The sequence below is a fragment of the Lipotes vexillifer genome, unplaced genomic scaffold (genome assembly GCF_000442215.2).
Source record: "Lipotes vexillifer unplaced genomic scaffold, Lipotes_vexillifer_v1.1 scaffold231, whole genome shotgun sequence".
Lineage (NCBI taxonomy): Eukaryota > Metazoa > Chordata > Mammalia > Artiodactyla > Lipotidae > Lipotes > Lipotes vexillifer.
In genome coordinates this window covers 1389689-1408900 of record NW_006791822.1, presented here as the reverse complement: position 1 = coordinate 1408900, position 19212 = coordinate 1389689, and the positions used below count along the sequence as shown (strand labels likewise).

Here is a 19212-nt window from a genome sequence, read left to right as displayed (position 1 = left end):
TAATGTACATAGACCACTGTAACTCTGCAAATTAGAGGCTGAGATAAATAGAGGCTCTTTATGTAGACAGTATTATGTGCCAAAATTCCTGAGACAGACATCATTTCTACCAAAAGAGAATATTAGCACTTATTAGAGATATAAGCACTTATTTGTTGCAATGGGAGCTCTTACTTACTGGGTACTTCTGTCGATCCTGCACAGCCCCAGGGTCTGTCGGTAGGCATGGATCCCGTAGGTGGAAATTCCAGCCGTAGTTACTGGTTGGGAAATACATCTGAGGAGAACAATGCTGTTGGTCATGGGAAGTGGGTGAAATTGGGGAATCACACTGATACTTGTTTTATACAACCACAAAGTTTGGTTGAAATCTTAAGGTTTAGCCTAAATCTGGCATAATAACAAATTCAAGATAGGAGGCCTGTCAATGCAGACTCTGGACTGATACAGATGAAGCTCACAGGTCAAATTTTGCTTAAGGTGACGCTGTAGCTACTTTTCCATGTTGAAGAAATTAGAAACACTTGAAAATGTATGTAGAGTTAACTTTGTGTCTCTGAGTTATCTTCACAGAGTCCTTGCTTAAGAAGAACCAGCCTTTAAGCCATAAAATAAATTTTCTTAAACTGAAGCCAGAGACACTGATGACATAACTAAAGTCCAGAGAGGAAATTAGGAATTAAGAGAAACAATATTCATTCCTTAAGGCTACTAGCGAACCAATGGACTAGAATGCTCCAATACCCAAGAAGACACTCTACTTTCTCAAAAGAAGCCACAAGTCTTTGACGTAGTTTTCCACTGTTGTGTAAGCAACTGCAAGAAATACCAAGAAAATATATTTCCCAGGTGTTTGTGAGTCTATGAAGAAATCTGTTTGCATGAACACACACTAAAGCTTGTGCTACTGTAAAAACGTGTTCTGTAACATGTGCTTTTCATGAGTGTTAGGGTTGAGAGGCCTTGGTGGTACCTAAGCATTAACTCTCCACTGACATTTTAGTTGACAATGAAAAGCATGAGTTGTCCTAGGCCATCTGTACCAGAGTTTGAAAATGCCTTCAGTTGGGACCATGAGGAACTGCTGTACTTGGGAATAAATGTGTAAAACTTAAAGTTGGCACTTCAAACATGACAAGAGGTTGGGCTTCTCTGGTGGCGCAGTGGTTGAGAGTCCACCTGCCAATGCAGGGGACACGGGTTCGTGCCCCGGTCCGGGAAGATCCCACATGCCGCGGAGTGGCTGGGCCCGTGAGCCATGGCCGCTGAGCTGCGCGTCCGGAGCCTGTGCTCCGCAACGGGAGAGGCCACAACAGTGAGAGGCCCGCGTACCGCAAAAAAAAAACCAAAAAAAAACACGACAAGAGGGCTGGTGAATTTAAGTAAGGATCAACATACCTGTTTTAATTGCCTTTCTAGTTTTTCTTTCTCCATCTGACAAGCTTTTATCTGTGGACAAAACAAAGGCATTTGTGTATCAGAAAGAGCTCAAATGTTCTAAAGCTACTCTTGGCCCAGAGGGCAGTGATATACTCAGAAATCAAGGGGCTGAAGCACCGATAACAGTCATGCCAACGAAAATAGCTGAGTTTTGGATTTTTCAGACAGGCACTGGTTCTATCTTGAAATTCCCAAATGAAGTTTGGAAAGTTGGATAGTTTAAAATTGTTATTCCAATTTGTTGAGGCCATTATAATTCTCAGTTTTAGGTTGATGTATTTAGCTCTAGATAGAAATATAGATATAGACATAGATATGGATATAGAAACAGCTTCTACTGCTTATTGAATGTAATTGGAATTAGTCAATTGTACAGTCAAAGGCTTCCACAATAAATTTTAAAAGTTGCATATGCACTTAATACATGCCAGACAGTGATCTAAGTGCTTTACACTTAATAACTCACATTCAATCTTCCCAATACCCCTATGTGATACTTAACATTATTATTCCTGTTTCACAGACCAGGTCACTAAGGCATGAGATGCTGAGTAACTTGTTCAAAGGCACACTGCTACACTTCATGCTTCTCACTATTTGAGGCCCAACCTCATCCAGCAGAGTCACCTGTGCTGGGTTCCCCCAACATCTGACACATCTAGGGAAAGCTGGTTTTCTTTGGACTCTTTAGTAATGCTATTGTCATCCCTATATCCCTATAAAGCAAGGTCAAATGTCCCCTACTGTATGATACCTTTCCAAGTCCTACCTATCAGAATTATTCTCTCCTTTGGTCCTCCCATATAGATAGCATTTTACATTTACTATATGACTTTTTATAGTCTAATGTGTACTATGTGCAGTCAGTTCTCATGATTCATGGTAGTTATGCTCTATAAAGTCACTGTGAACACTGAAGTAGCAATTCTCCCAGGGAAATGCAGGCTTAGGCTCCTACCAGCTTCTGGCATGCCATTTTTGTAAATCAATCAATACATAATTTTGTTTTATGTGTGTTCTGTTAAAGACACCTCATTTAATAAATATTATAGACCCATTAACATGGAACTCATGGCCAATAGCGCTATATTCATCCCTGAATGAAGCTTATCTGACACATGCCTTTTCTCCATTAGGCACATCACAGCCTTCCTGTGCTCAGGAACACTGGACAGCACTTCAGCACTATGCTTGGGGGCCATTTTAAAAAAATGAAATCACCAGGGGCTTCCCTGGTGGTGCAGTGGTTAAGAATCCACCTGCCAATGCAGGAGACACGGGTTAGAGCCCTGGTCCGGGAAGATCCCACATGCTGCCGAGCAACTAAGCCCGTGGGCCACAACTACTGAGCCTGCGCTCTAGAGCACATGCTCCGCAACAAGAGAAGCCACCACAATGAGAAGCCCGCGCACCACACCGAAGAGTAGCCCCCGCTCGCCACAACTAGAGAAAGCCCGCATGTAGCAACGAAGACCCAACGCAGCCAAAAATAAAACAGAATAAATTTATTAAAAAAAAGTAAAATCACCACGAAAACCCACAAATATGTGAAAAATGTGGCACTATATAGACCATGAAAAGGACACTTTTTACAGAGGTCTGAAAGAAGAAGACAGCATCACCTGTTGGACCTCCACTGGGAACAAGTGTGTCAGGAAGCTCAAGTATTTTGCTGCTCTGCACAAGTTCACAAATGACCTTAAAGGTGGCACAAGAATTGATTTTGGGGTGACAAATATATTTTAGTGAGTAGGCAAATTCACAAAAATGGAATCTGCAAAAATGATGAGGACAGACTATATATGTCCCCCTCATTATCTTGTGAGTCTTTTAATAGAATGGATCATTTTTTAGTTCCCTCACAGCATGTAGCAGAATGCCTTGCAGAAAGAAAGCATCAAAATTAGATTACGAGGCACTGAATGTGGCAGGCTAATTATACAACTAAATGAAACTATTAAAAATTCTCCCTTCCAACAGATTATTTATGAAATACCTGTGAGCCATTACTTGAACTAGATGTTTCTGCATAGATTTTTTTCACTTAACCCTGAGAACAACTTTGTGAAGTCATGAGGTAGGTATCATTATCTATATTTTACAGGTGAGAATGCTAAGAGAGCTTAAGCAACTTATTTTTAGAGACAGAGGTTTTAGAGTTATAAGAAACATTTTAGAGATCATCTACTCCAACTCTGTCATTTTACAGATGAAGAAAAGAAAGCACAGAAAGGTTGAATATTTGTTCAAGGTCCTCACTGATTGTCAAAGCAGGCATGAACATTGGGCTTTTATCCTTAAATAATCTCCTAAGTATCTTTCACTTCACCACACTGTTTTACCAGTCATTGCTTTAAAATGTCCTTCGTGATAGGAAGAATAAACTCTGGTATGTAAGCAACTAGTGGCAGATCGATTTGACCTAAAAATTCCTTTGGTCAAGTGGTCCGTTTTGACCACTGGTAATATGCTAATCAAATAAGGTAATGCCTATTCTATCATGGCATTTAATCTGCTGTTAATACATTTAACATAGATTGTTAAACCATCTATTACCTCTGGTGAATTCTGTCTTCCTTTCACCTGAGTAAATGAGACTTTTGAAGAATAAATGCTTGGATTATCATTATAAAGAAAATTTTGATAGTTTTAGCATATCACTAGGATCCTCCCCTAGTTCATAAGCAGTTATACTGTACTGTAATTAGACAATACATTTTTTTTTGATATCAATCAAAATTGACAGATGACACGGGAATGAAAATTACTGTGAATTATAGTCTATAATGTAAGTATCTGGTTGTGTGTTTCTGGCTGTACTACAGCTTTTATAAAGGCAAGAACATTGCCCGTCTAGACAAATATTTATCATCAATCTGCATTTAATGTAGTAGAATGAATAAAATTAAAATACGGCAGGAAGTAAAATGATTTGTGCAGTGACAACTTCAAAAAAATTAAGGCAGCTTTGCATGTAAGGCATACAAATTGAGACAGTGATTTTCTCACCAAGAATGATCAGAACATTTTCTCACCCACTGTTGTATAAGTATGCTGCATGAATTATTTTCAGAAAAAGCATTGTATTATATTTTTACCGTTATTTCATTCCTTCCAGTTTCTTAGAAAGGAAATGGTTCTGCCAAATAATTCTCCATGTAAAACTAAGAATTTAAAGTTAATCCTTAAAAAAGATGTCAAAGAAGAAACTAAATTTAACTCACAATCTACTTTGTATTAGGAAGAAGGCGATGACAAAGAGTTTAAAATCTCTTCTAAGACTAAGAATCTTGAAGCTACAGAGCTGTCACAGCCTGTCCCACAACAAGTCCTTATTTATTGAAAAACACTGCATAATTTTGCAAATTAAAAATTTCATGGTTCATTGTTTTTTCTTAAGCCAAATTTGTGTTAGCTACATTTCCCTCATTAACATCAATATTTACCCATCATGGCCACTTCCCGAGTCTATGTTTAATAAATTCTGTTGCACCTAATTTTAATATACTTACATTTAATATTCTATTTTAATAAAGTGGCTAACATTATCTGGCTTCCTTGAGTTACTTTACTTCCAGTTACTTTAAATCTGGGAACCCACTGAACAAAATTCTTGCTTTCACTAGGTATATAAATGACATTTAGTATGTATGTTTTTAGAAGACAGGAACATTCCAACATAGCCCTTCAAAGAAAATGATAAGAATTTAGAAACAACTTCACTGTACTAGAGTGTTTTGGCTTTGAATTTGAGTGCTAGGTAGTTCCAACTCCCATTCTACCAAGATAAATATTATGAGAAAAAGATCAAAAGAATTGGATTTTATAAAAGACTTTGGAATCCAATTTCTTGGAAAACTCCTTAATATACTTAAGATGAAAGAAATCTCTAGTCATTTTCATCTCTTTACAAGATTGTTTAAGAATGATTTCATCCCAGGTGCTAATCTCTCAAAAAAAAAAAAAAATCCAATGGCAATTAACAGAAGCCAAAATGTCTAGATTCTTAAATGAGAAAATAAAAATAAAATACATAAGTGCTGGCAAAGATTATTGGACTTATACCTGAGAATTCAGCCTGTTCAACTGGGTTTGAGAAGTTTGATTGATTTGCTGTAGCTCCTCTTTTTCTCGATTAAGTCTTTCTCGGTCTGATCGCTCCTTTTTGAAGTCTTCTTCGTATATTTGCACCTAGGAAATATTAACTTACTGTTACTGATAGCTTCCTTTTCTCTTAAGCCATTTAAATGAGTTCCGGAGAGGTGCTATCTGGGTTTGTCCAATCTGAGACATTCCCGTCCTCTTTTCATGAATATTTCTTTATGGTGGGGCTCTATTTGATACATATGACTATAATTTTACCTTTCACTTTGTTTATGATGGCAGTTCTCAACTTTTTTCTCCTTGAGCACATATCAGAAATTCATAAGTAATAACATGGATATTTTGAAAATAATTCCCCTCCCCGATTTTTTATTGCATATTCCATTGTTGTGATGAAGCCTTGCTCCTCCCACCCCATCAATGTTAAGTTTCACTGTTTTGGAGCAAATCATCCATCTCTAAAACAAGGCTTTGATGTATAAATATTGCTTGAAGTTCCGAAAGACAGTTTACTGACAACAGGTGCTAAGTGAAGCCACTAAATACTGACATGCCAAAGTTTCTAAATATAAATTATAAGTTTAGCACAAGATAGAAATGAAAGGTTCATGTATGTGGGAGATCAAAGCATGTTTATTGAAAGATATTCACCAGAGTTGGCCTTTATAAGTAATTGTGGGAGTATATAATAAAAAAGAGCAACATTCTAGTGGAATGCCTCTCAAGAGGTACTCCAAATATTCCAGAAAAGTAATCAAAACAAACCCCCCCAAAACAGATTTAATTATTGTTGTTTTAATTGGCGTAGTGTTGGCTGATGGCTTGGAGGCTAGAATGTGGAGTTATGAAAACAAATGAAGCTTAAGAAATGAAGCAAAGGATTTCCTCTAAAACCAGATTTAAACTACAACTTACATGGGAACCTAGTAGCTAGATTTTGTCTATTAAAGTTAATGCACATTGCACCACCATCAGCAACAGTGCAACAAATTTCAACTAAAGGATTATCAATTTTAAGTCAATAATAATAGAACAAAATGTAATAGGCAAGCCAGGGAGGGGGAATTAAACATTTTACATGGATCTAGATGCAGATATACATATTTAATTTCAAGGCTTTATTCACCAGAAGGTTGCAAGGGAACTATACCCAGCCAAGCTGATATTTTGTTTTGGGGTGTTTTTTTTTTTTTTTGGTTGAGAGCTGAGGTTCAAATCCAGACACAGTTAAACCAATGCTCTGTAAATAATTACCAGAGGCATCTGAAGTGGGAGAAGTCCATCTGATTAGAACAGATGGACACTCTTTATCAAACACAACACTGATAGCGATTTCATCACTTAGATGGCCAAGATTCGAGCTCAGTTTCTTTGTGAATTTAAGTCCTTTAGGGTTTCACGCAACACTTGGTGATGTAATGATTGTGGGTACCCAGTTAGAAATGTGCACAGTTAAAATGTGAATGCCGAAAGCTAGCAAAAGGGCCATACAGAAACGAAGGAGATGGATTCTAGTCTACTCTTGGGGTTTATGAGAAGAATACCTGCCATTGTCTGTATCAAATACGAATTAAACCTTTACTGTAAACACGTGTAAGAGCAGCTCTCTCACATGTGGTGTACATTGTATGGGAGCACTGAAGATGACTCAGGTGTCTGAACGTAAGCAGTACCTTTTTCAGAGGAATCCTGGCTAGCGCCAGTGGTACTTTAGGGGCTGAGAATTTGGCAGTTTTAACACTCTGATTATACGCTTATTCTTTCCATGGGTCTATTTTCAAGCTCTATATTTGATCCTGAATGTAATGAAGCAGATTATTTCAAACTGAGTTGATAGAAGAGAAAATCCAACTTTATGTCAAATGCTCTGAATTTTTTAGATTTCTAGATACGTTACTTCCTATGAAGCAATAACAATAAAGTAAACAACAACAACAATATCACAATTGCTCTATTCTTCCCTGTATTGCATCAGGAATCCTTGTAATTGGCACTTGCTCAGAGCAAAACAGCCAACAAGTCATACCCAGGGGCATCAGAAAATAATACTTCCCGGCTCTTTGTTCTATGTCACCCTATCCCCTGCCCCTGCCATTGCTAACATATTACTGACAATGTGTGCTTCTGGGATTAGAATTCCTATATTTCCTGTACTTATCAATATCACTTTGAACTGTTCCAGCCCTTTGCTTATATTAGTTTATTTAACCTCTTACAGGAAAAGAGATGTGATATGCATGGGTGGCTCCTCAGCTAAGCCAGCTCCAGCTGGCTGAACTAAAATTAGACTCAAGTAGTTTAGGCAGTGCTATATCCCCACAGCCCCGTGTTGCTGGTGCATGCAGAAGCTTAGAGAGAGCATCCTTTACTCTTGCTGTGCACTTGGAAACAGTGAGTGAAGTTGGGTGAGTTAGGAGGAGGAAACCATTGTACATCAGTAAATTCCTAGGTGGTGCCATCTGTATGCAGGGATAGATAACAGACCCGGCTCTTCAGTGACTATGACCAGTGCACAGTATTCCCTTTAAATCTGCCCTCATTGTTCAAAAACCCAGAGGCCTGCAGCTACAGAATAATAGCCCGGCTACTACCATTTTCTGAAAAGGTCCAGAGTTTGGGTTAATAGTGTCTTCAAAATAAATCATGTCTACATGAAACCCTCTAAACCCAGTGCTAATAGAATTTCACTAAAAGGTTAATTAGCATGCCCCCTTTTTAAGTGTATAATCTTGGGCGAGCCACTTAATCCATCTGAAACTCAATTTTCTCTTTTTTTTTTTCTCTTTTTTTCTCTAGAGTTGGACTAGCTGATCTATATTTTCCCATAAAGCTTTAAAATTAGGTAATTCTAATTAAAATACATGCAAAAACCTTTGACATGTTTTGAATAGGAGGACTCCCAGAGATGGCTAAAGCAGCATGAACAATGGGCCCTAAGTTCTCCACATGACCGCTCCACTTTCAACTTCTCACCTGCTGTTTGAGAACTTCCATTTCTGTTCTCATCTCCTCATGGCTGCACTCCATTTCAGACTTCCTCAAACAATCCTCAGGAGATGAAGAACACTCCATTTTCAAGGCATCCTGAAGAGCCTGTGTTATAAGATAAGCACACTGTTGACCTGAGAGTTGCCACATCACATGAATTTCTCTACAATACTTACAGTCATCTCAAATGCACTCATAAGGTAGAATTTCATTTTTAATGCTACTTTCATCACTGAGTAACTTTCTTCATATATGCTTTTTTTTTCAGAATCTCCGTCTTTTCTCCATGATGGTGCTTATGTTATTCAACTCTCATTGTTACTTGAGAAGGCTTTGGTGTTAGAGCTCCTTCCACCTAGCCAACCATGAGTGGAAAACAGATACATAGCCTTTCTCTAGAGTCTGCTTCAGTCAAATATATGCTCCATCAATAAGGCTCAAACTTCAGGGAGCATCAGAATCACCTGGAGAGGTAGCAAACATGCCCATGCCTGGGCATTGCCTCCAAGGATCCTGAATCATTATATCTGGAAGCAGGGCCTGAGAATCTGCATTCCTCAAAAGCTGCCGTTTCTGCTCTCAGATGACATTTTTTAAAGAAATATCTTCATTGAAGCATAACTGCTTTACAATGGTGTGTTAGTTTCTGCTTATAACAAAGTGAATCAGCTATACATATACATATATCCCCATCAGATGACATTGTGAATAATATATTTCTGCTGTATAACCATGTCCCTTCCAGGAGAGAGGGAAACTCACATAAATGGGAACCCAGGCAGATTCATTATTCATTGTTCTACAGTTCTGCTCTGTACTCCTTCAGCATAACATGCCTTGGCCTAGACACAGTCAAATTTAGTCTCCAGTAAAACACCCATTAACCCACTAGAGGGTGGAGAGAGTGCTCTGCTTTCTTGACATGCAGTACAACTTGGTGTTTTCACCGTGGGGTGAGGAGGTGAAGCAAATAAGAGACACTGAGATTTGCCAACCAGATCATCATCCTTACTCATAATTCCACGGCACTCTTACATATACTATACTTTTTCAGATTATATGAAAGACATTGTCTCTATTCTGAAGACTTTGGGCTCATGATGAGTTAAATAAAACGGCCACCAAAAATTGTGACAGAACATACCTCATCCTGTTGTGGTCTCAGAGCCCACACACAATATGACTACTTGCTCATTATCAAATGAGTCCTCTGTACAAACAGAAAAGGTTCAATTCCAAAGCTCCAAGACTTTACTGCCTCTGTATTTCTTTAGTAGCTTCGATGGTGTTCATTTGATGATTCTATTAGTAACTCACCTCCCTGCATTACTATACAATATGGTCATAAGGATAGAAAAGAAAAGCAAATTTAAGGTCTTAAATATGCATAGTTAAGATTAGAAATTTCCTAATAGAATGTCTTATAGTCTAGCCTGATGTAAATATCATTTTTCAGGAAGTTGTAAGAAAAACAAGAACTTTTTTCTTCCTCCAAGAATTATTAGACAACAGAAGTTGCTTAATAATTTATGTTTTGTTAGAATTTATTGCTAAGCTACATAGTTCTAGGAATTATCATAATAGTTATATTTTTAAAACATGTGTCACTAGTAATAGAATCTAGGGTGGGGTGAGCCAAGTGAGTCAAGATAATCAAATATGCTGGTTCTATATCCTACAGCTATGAATAGACTACTTTTGTAGGTCTTGTAATATTTGAATTTTCTGATCTACCTTTCATGCTATTCAGACTTCTAGAAATTTTGCAAATGAGTCATAAACGAAAGGCGAGTCTAGTAGACATTTATTCCATCTTGGGGTTTTCCAACTTCCTTGAACAAACACCTGTAAACACCTACTCTAGAGCAGCAGTTTACCATAAGCACAGATATACTAAACAGATCTACCCATCTCACAATGGCAAGATGTCAGACACATCAATATTGCCCATGGGTGGCCCTGGTTGACTAGCCTCAGGTAATTTCTCTCACTTTGATCAAACATCTGGATTCTCTGTCAAGAACCTGATGAAAACAATGCCCTTAGGTATCTCCCTCAAAGCAAGTAAGTAAAATTCAGTACACATAGTTGTGTGGACTTCTGAAAACCACACGTTAATTGCTAAGTGACATGCTACCAATTTCTGCTGAGACCGGGTCAGCAGGCAGTGGGTTTGTGCAAGCAGGGTAGACCCCAAATTTCCATGCTGTAATGAATGGTGCACACAATTAGCTACCCAAATCATCATTCTGAGTAACTTCTATTTATTACAGTGGTAAAAGAGAACAGAAGAAAAATCTATACTGTAAAATAATAATTTCTTACATTTCATTAGACACTAATACTAAATGAGAAAAAACCTAAATGAGAAAAAAATCTCTCTGCACTAAATGAGAAAAAATGAGAAAAAGAAATCTCTTTATAGCTTATCACTTTCTATCTATGTTTTTAAAGTGACAGTTGAAGGTATAGATGTGTGAGATGAAATCTTTTCTGGCTTGAAGTACCTTTTATTTCTTCTTACTACTCATAAGTAATGTGTTACGCCTATTAAAACATGAATCTCAGGGCCAAAATTGGCTACTGAACATATTATGTACTAGCAAATTACATTAATTAGTTAATTCAACCATTCATCTAGTCAACAAATATTTAAGAACATACTATGAGCAAGGCCCTATTCTAGGCACGTGGAATGTAGCAGTGAACAAAATAGAGAAACTCAGGGCCCCATTATGACTGTTGTCTTTGTGAGTCCCTTCCTCCAAATAAATACGTAGTGAAATTATATATTATAATTGCATTCTTACAAAGATGAATATGTTAATATTAATATGAAAATATATTTTCAACCTCATACTTTAGTTTTTTTCCTCTGACTTTAAGAGAGATTAAGCATATTAATGGGCCACTATAAGTATTGTGGGCCCTCAATACCGTGTCCACCTTGCCTAGGAGAGAAATCTGCCCTGCAAATATCCTGCCCACATGGAGCTTACAATCAAGACTGGGAGACAGGAAACAATTAAGATAATAAATATGAGACATTATGCATATACTAGAATGCAATGAATTCCAAGGAAATATTAAAACAGGAAATATTAGAAGTGGAGTATGTAATTTTAATTAAGATAACCAGAAAAATCCTCTTTGAGACGATGACAAGCTCTGAATTTTACTCAAATTAATTTTTCTCATTGAGATTTTAGGATTATAATCATGAGTTTTAAAGTGTTTACTAATTCAAAAAAATTTTCTACAAACACAGCTACACAAAAATGAAGGTTATACACGGGTTTGAGTAAAAAACAGAGTTCTTGGCTGTTTTAATTTCTACAGGCTTTATATCCTTGTGCCTACATTTATAGAAATAGAGAACAGAAGAAAACTGATAAGTAATAACATATCAAAAATGTGAGAGATTTCAAATATAATCTCAATTAATGTCAGTTCCTCTAATTCATTTGCGAAGGATTTCCAGCAGTGATTAAGACAGAAAATTCATTTGCTCTGAATTTGTATCTCTGAACATTGTTTTTCTCTCTTAAACGACAGAGAAGTACATTGTTTACGAAGTCAATCTCCAATTTCTCATTTTCTCCTGAATAATAACTTGCCCCATAAACAGATCAAACATAGCATCACATTTGTAAAGCACCCTATCAACCATACAGGCACATAGTTAACACTTTGGGGATATTTAAGTTACACCTCTGAACACTACTTAACTACAAGATGGAACACGGTCCCAAAGGCAAGCACTGAGCACGTGTTTAAGGCCAGTCAACCACCTACTCTTTTTTTAGAAGATAATTTCTGTTACTTTGGTCAAGAAATATCTAGCTTGAGAGATGACTATCTCAACTCAACCATGTACTACAGGTATTACTACTAAGTATTACTATGCTCCACATACGATGTGGCTCTTGGAAAAGTCAACAGCAAAGGATTTAATTTTTTTCCCTGAACAAGTCAGCAATCCCTCCCCCAAAGAAAATTAAGGTTTAGTCCATTAAAACAACACACACACACACACACACACACACACACACACACACACACACACACACTTACATGTTGTCCTTTTGCAGCAATTCACAGGTAGCTCCTTTGAATAGTTGTTGGAGCAAAGGCATTAAATCACCAGCATTTTCTTAATAGACCTACACACTACTCCCCAAACCCCCATTAAAGGTGAGTTTTAGGCTTATTCTCAGGAAGGCCACCATCTCATTTTTGGATTTGGCATTTAGCTTGCTTCCATATAGTCTGTATTACACTCAGCAGCTCCACAGTGATGATTTTAAAGAGCAGCCTGTTTTCCTCAGGAAACTTTTGCGGTTGACCAAGAGATAACGCTACTATTCGCAAACACCCACTTGCTTTATGTGGTTCTTTGAACTACCAAAAAAAAAGTTCTTACTCTCTTCTATACTTTCTCCTTATCTCTTTCTTTAATGACAATTCTTTGCAGAGACATGAATTCCCAAAAAAATTCTTAGCCAAGTATGGCTGAACGAAGCAGGTAGGAGTGATTTATGCAATGACAGAGACCTCCGTGCAAGCCCCCGAGACCGAGCTGCACTGCAGTGTGGATTTTGCTGTGAGCCTCAGCCCAGAAAGTGCTCTTTATACAGAAACCTCTCATTTGGTCTCTCCAGCTTCACCTGGCCTGATACCTTATTGAGGCGTTTTATTTCACATTCAAAATGTTGCTTCTTCTGGTTTGCGAGAGCATTTTTTTCCTTCAAAAGCTTATTCTCTCTCTTCAATTCATGTAATTCTTCATTTAGGCTCTCCTTTTCCTTCTGAAGTAGAAAGCAAGAAAACAAATTCAAAATCAATAAAATTCAGATGAGATGATATTGTAGGAATACTTCTGAAATAAACAAACAAACAAACAAACAAAAGACAGGACCCGCTAGATTTTCACTTAACATTCCATTTGAGCAATAATCTCTGGGTGGAGGTTAGGATTAGGATAGAAGAAATCTTTATGTTATCCTTACTGCTACTAAGTTTTGTGACCCCAGAACAAGCTATCAAAATCCCCACTCCTCACTTTCAAGGGTCAAATGGGTCTGCAGAAAAAGCTACTTGCTATGCACTCTTACAAGGTGATGAAAGAGTGACTCACTAAAAATAACTGAAAGTTCTAATATGCAAAGTGTCATTGCAACAAAAAATACCAAATATCTCAAAGCCCAATCCTGCATCATTCAGGACTGGTGAGAGAAAAAGAAGAGGATAAAAGATAAAACCTCAGGCAATAAGACATTTCACCACAGATAATTATTCAGAGCACTGTATTGTTCTGATGATTACTTTTAAAAGGTAGAGATGAACTAGTCCAACTGCCATTACTCCTCCACTTTTCAGATCACCTTCAAGGAATCCAGTGTTTTAAGTAACTGAAGCAAGGTCGGTGGCTTAGACAATAACAGGCTCTGGATTCAGACAACATCTGCCTCCTATCTCTTAATTTTATATTCTGGACAGTAAACTTTTTGTGGAGTGAATTGAATTTTTAATGAGACTGCAGTTTTAACCCAGTAAAATAAACATTCTGGAATTTAGGTAAATCAAGGTGAGGAAATAGCTAAGATATATGTTAAAGTATATTATTTTAATAGCTAATATTTCCCATCACAATGATTAAAGAAATCTACTTTAGGTGAGTCGTTTTCTTTAAAAGTGAAAACACTTCTCTTTGCCTTTGTTTAAACAGAATAGGTCCATGTGTCCACAGAAAATTTACCAATCTTTTTCAAACTTAGCATAGTTTAAGAGAAAATTATTTCCACAAGAAAATGGTCCCAACTGCATAGGGAAGAAATTACCATGATTCCTGTGCTGCATGTAAATGGATCCGAAAGGGACTCTTACATGGCAGAAAGGGAGTTGCTAAGCAAGGAAGGGAACCTGAACCGATGATGTCTGCACTGATTTGTGACATTGCCTTAAGATTTGTGCACGTTTTAAAATACAGCTGCTGCATCACAATATTAGTCACAAGACTTCACCTGAGAAAATCTACCCTTCTCGTTCCTTCCTGACATGCCTGAAAAAAATGAGAGGCCATTAGAGCTCAAGGGCCTCCTCCTATTTTATTCAAATCCATGTAGTCCCATAACTAAAAGTAAAACCGGGAGTCTTTTTTTTTTTTTTTTTTGCTGTATGCGGGCCTCTCACTGCTGTGGCCTCTCCCGTTGCGGAGCACAGACTCCGGACGCGCAGGCTCAGCGGCCATGGCTCACGGGCCCAGCCCCTCCGCGGCACGTGGGATCCTCCCAGACCGGGGCACGAACCCGCATCCCCTGCATCGGCAGGCGGACTCCCAACCACTGCGCCACCAGGGAAGCCCCCGGGAGTCTATTTTAAGAGAGGCCATCACCTCAATGGCAACCTTCTAGTTCTCAGGAGGATTAAAGGGGCTTTCCAGTCTGGAGACTGGGCTCAAGTCCCATTTTTCCATGTGCTACATTACTGACATTAAGTCATCTAAGCCCTACGTCTCAGCCTTTTCATCTCTAAAACGGCAAAAATAAGTTTCCTCACAGATGGGCTGAGGATGTTAAATGAGACGATGAGGGCGAGATACTTTTCAAAAATGTTATATTTTTAAGATGACAAAAGTAATACTTATTTGTAAAGCTCTCTGTAAGCTGAAAAGCAGCTGTACAAATACAAGGAATTGTCATATTATCAACACTGGTAATACAAATGATTAGTATGAGTAAAAGCAAAAACGCAAAATGAATTTTCTCCTAGGCTGCAACGTATGAGAAAGATACCCCAAAGCCCTGGCTCAGTTCTGCCCGCGGGTGGAGCCGGGCAAATTAAGGTCTGCCTGTTTGCGCGACAAAGAAGGAAGTGAGCCGGCACCTCCCGCCTTCTGATTCTAGAGAAGTGGCCCCTATTTTTGGCTCTGGGGACTTGCGTAACCCGTGCACCCTTGTCCATCGGTCGCCGCTCTGCAGAGGGTTGATTTGAATAAACGGTTGGTTCTCAACCGTCTGGAGGCAGGGGCCCCCCTCCCCCCTACCGCGCGCTCCTGGGGGCAGGGAGGTCGCTCCCCGAGCCCCGCCCACCTCCTCGCGCTGCTGCAGGTCGCTCTCCCTCTGGCTCTGCGGCAGCTCCTTCTCCAGCGTGCCTAGGAAGCTTTCTGCGGTGTCCAGTTTCGTTTTCAGCTCTGCGACCTGTAGAAGTGGTTCACAGACAGCTGCAGACACCTCGCCTGAAGCCCACAACCCCCTGGATTTATTCCCAGCCTAAGCACCTGGGGACAGAACTGGCTCAGTCTTGGGCATCCCCTAGGCAGTGGCTCTTCTTCCCACCGCCCCAAACCAAGATCGGGTCTTTTGCTTTTAAAAAGAAGTTTCCTCTACAAGGGAAAAAAGCAAACACCAAAACGGCCTCCAGCCTCCTTTCTCTAGACCACACCACTTTCGAGGAAATAAACCCGTAGGCCTTAAGGGAGCCTTCTAGGCTTGTCATTCTATTCTCAGCTTGCAAGGTGTGCCTCATCTGATCTGAAAAGGACAGCGAAGGATAGGGGATAAGTGAATATACCTACCTTGCCGAAAAACAGACATGACCTTTAACTCATCAGTAACCTGCAGCATTTGACCTGCTACTAAATGCCAAATTAGTCGTCTGAGTGACAAGGGTCGGGTGAGAAAAGCCTTAGGGACAGGCACTTCATCAAAGATGGGAACTGTGACCATTGTTAACCCTGGGTCTTCATGCAGCTGCAAGCCGTTCAGGAAGGCAGCTTAAACAATTTTCTCTGGGATCATGTGCTTTAAAATTTGGAGATCCCAAAGCTGTCCAGACCGAATATTATAAGGTGGCTTGACCATGGCCTGGTGTAGTGAAACGTTATCCTGCTCTTTCCAAATTTAATACTCTGAGTATCAAAATGAGGAAGAAAAGAGCAATACTAATGTATTTCTCACTTGTGGTCCAGTTTCTTGATTCTGAATTATTTTGGGGAGTTTACCTTCTCTTTCCTCTCTTTTAGAACATGGAATGGTTTTAAATTATAAACTGACTTTTACCCTTTAAAATATATTTCCTCCAAAAAAAATTCTTTCTCACCAAAGCAAAAGTTTCTTGACAGAGAACATGCTTTGGAGGGAAGGATTCCCCACTTCCTCTCACACTTTCGCTGTTAACACTGCTTGTCTCTTTTTCTGTGGAAAACAGCTTATGCTATAAAGAATTAGAGAAGTAGCCTTGCACAAAAAAGTATGAACTTTAAGCCATTTCTCACCTCACATATAACCTTGTGTTTTTATGGCTGCTAGTAACAAAGCCGAGGCCAGGATACTGTGTGAGCTATGATAAATGTGGGCAAGAACTCTAGAGACGGCACTGGGGGCTATATTTAGTACCTTTCTTTTGCCATGCTTAAGACAATTCACTGACACGTTCCTTCGTTCATTAATCTTCAGTACCAAGAGGCCAGTAATGCACTCAGCACCCTCCCCTTCATCATTTTACAACAGACAGCTGACTACCCACAAATCTCCTGTAGTTGAAATCAATGAGAATCTTCACATACTTGTCTCCCCCAGATTACCGATTTAAAGCAAATGCCAAACAGAGAGGTGTTTACCTTTCTTTCATATAACTCTTTCATGCTTCTAAATTGCTGATCCCATTGCTGGTTAACTTCCAGGAGCTGAAATTATTAAAGTTTGGTAAAGCAACAAATGATTTTGCCCATTTGGAAATTTAGCCAAAATGAAATCACTTTTCGAGGCTACTAAGGTTTTGGAAGCCATGGGTGAAGACAGTATTCCTTCCACCAAGTTCTGGTAGACCTCGGATAAGTTAATTGAACACATTCGCCTTTCATAACTGGTTCACATATGAAAAACTATTAAGCCTTAGGTATATCTTGACTAGTCAGTTGAACAGTTTATTAGCAACTTCTAACTTTGCTTATTTGAATTTTCATCTTCTTGTTTAATCTAATCAGAATCTGATAAAAATTGTAAGTTAATGGTTTTATGTAAGATTTATTAATATTTGAAGGGCCTTTTTTCAAACCTTTCCATATTTTTTATGTGCTTACATTGATTATTAAAATGAAATATTTCTTCTAGCTTTTTAAAGGCAGAATTTATATTTAAAATTCCAAATTCAGGATTCCCTGGTGGCGCAGTGGTTGAGAGTCCGCCTGCCGATGCAGGGGACATGGGTTCATGCCCCAGTCTGGGAAGATCCCACATGCCGCGGAGCAGCTGGGCCCATGAGCCATGGCTGCTGAGCCTGTGCGTCTGGAGCCTGTGCTCCGCAACGGAAGAGGCCACAACAGTGAGAGGCTTTTTTTCCCCCCAAAAAAAAAAAAAAAAAAAAAAAAATTCCAAGTTCAATTAACTGATAATCATTTGCTTGCAATACTGTGCTTTTTAAAAAAAAATCAGTACATGATTTGTATTATATACTCAGCTAATGGATAATATCACCTTTTTGGAAGCATAGGTTTTTCAGGGAAAAATAGTTTTTGTCATAAGACAATATTTAGAAACAATTTAACAATTTGAAAGTTTTAAAACTATATGCCAAATAGATGAAAGAAAAAACACCAAGACCTGTTTTCAGTTTTCTTGTAAGGGAAGTCTACAACTTTCCACATTAAGAGAAATTCCAACACCTATAAATATGGGACAGACATGGAGAAGACTGTCACAATGACTAAAATGTAGCAAGACTTTCTCTTAATTACAAAACAAAATATCTAATCCAGAGTGGCAGTTGCTAGGTAACTCTTATGCTGGAAATAGATATGACTATTTAGTATAAGACTATATAATATTATTATGTAAAGATCCCTGATCTGTTGTTATTTTAGGGACTAACATTTCTATGCTATGGTAACGTTACTCTCCTATAGTTCAGTAATTTTCCAGAAGGGCACACTATTTTATGCAGTATCAAAGAAGGGTAGAGGAAACCATAGAAGAAAACATGAAGGCTGTAGCATAGAAAATGATTTCGAAAAGGAATTACAAAATTGACAACAGAGTGCCAAAATTGTTAACTTTTTACCTCTTTATCTGTCAAGGAGAATAAAGAGGTTTTAATATTCATTAAACTCAGAAAAACGGAACTCAAAATAATATCCATCACATTCCCAATGACATTTTAAAACAAATTTCTTTTATGATAAAGCTCCTTAACCCCTGTTGGTCAGATGCCCAACTCATGAAGTCATAGCACCTAATCAATGATACAATAAAGCCTCTGACAGTTTGAGTTTCAAGGTGTGTCAAGTGCCAAGCAGAAAGGGCACAGATGATAAGCTCACCTAGCCCATGTGGAGGAAATGTCTAAGTTTTGAAAAAATTAAGACTATAATTATTGGATTTATGGCTTTGTCATTTTTATTCATTTGCACAAGCATTGAGAGACCGAGTAAGAGATATGTAGGTGAATAAGAAAGAAGTATTTTCTCTCAAAATAATGCAGTTCAGTATCCTTAAGATAAATACTGTGACCCATTAACAAAAATAAAAGGCACTAGATGCCTATTTTATTCTCAGCATTAATCCATGGCACATGTTGCTTCAACTAATATTTCAAAATTACCTCTTTTCTCTGTTTTTCCAGGCACCTTATCTTTTGTTCAAGGGAATTTGTTAAGTTCTTTCTTCTCGATGATTCAGTCCA

At 38.4% G+C, this 19212-nt stretch overlaps 1 protein-coding gene across 1 annotated transcript in view; it reads right to left on the bottom strand.

Moving 5' to 3' along the window:
• The window catches only part of TNIP3 (TNFAIP3 interacting protein 3), a 100421-nt gene that overhangs the window by 11907 nt on the left and 69302 nt on the right, over window positions 1-19212 (bottom strand). Inside the window, exons 5-12 of the mRNA XM_007464861.1 lie at window positions 19132-19212; window positions 17153-17218; window positions 15624-15731; window positions 13212-13340; window positions 8518-8637; window positions 5506-5631; window positions 1399-1449; window positions 179-277 (exon numbers count right to left, since the gene is read on the bottom strand). Of these exons, the coding sequence (XP_007464923.1) occupies window positions 179-277; window positions 1399-1449; window positions 5506-5631; window positions 8518-8637; window positions 13212-13340; window positions 15624-15731; window positions 17153-17218; window positions 19132-19212 (780 nt within the window). The remainder of the gene's footprint in view (window positions 1-178; window positions 278-1398; window positions 1450-5505; window positions 5632-8517; window positions 8638-13211; window positions 13341-15623; window positions 15732-17152; window positions 17219-19131) is intronic.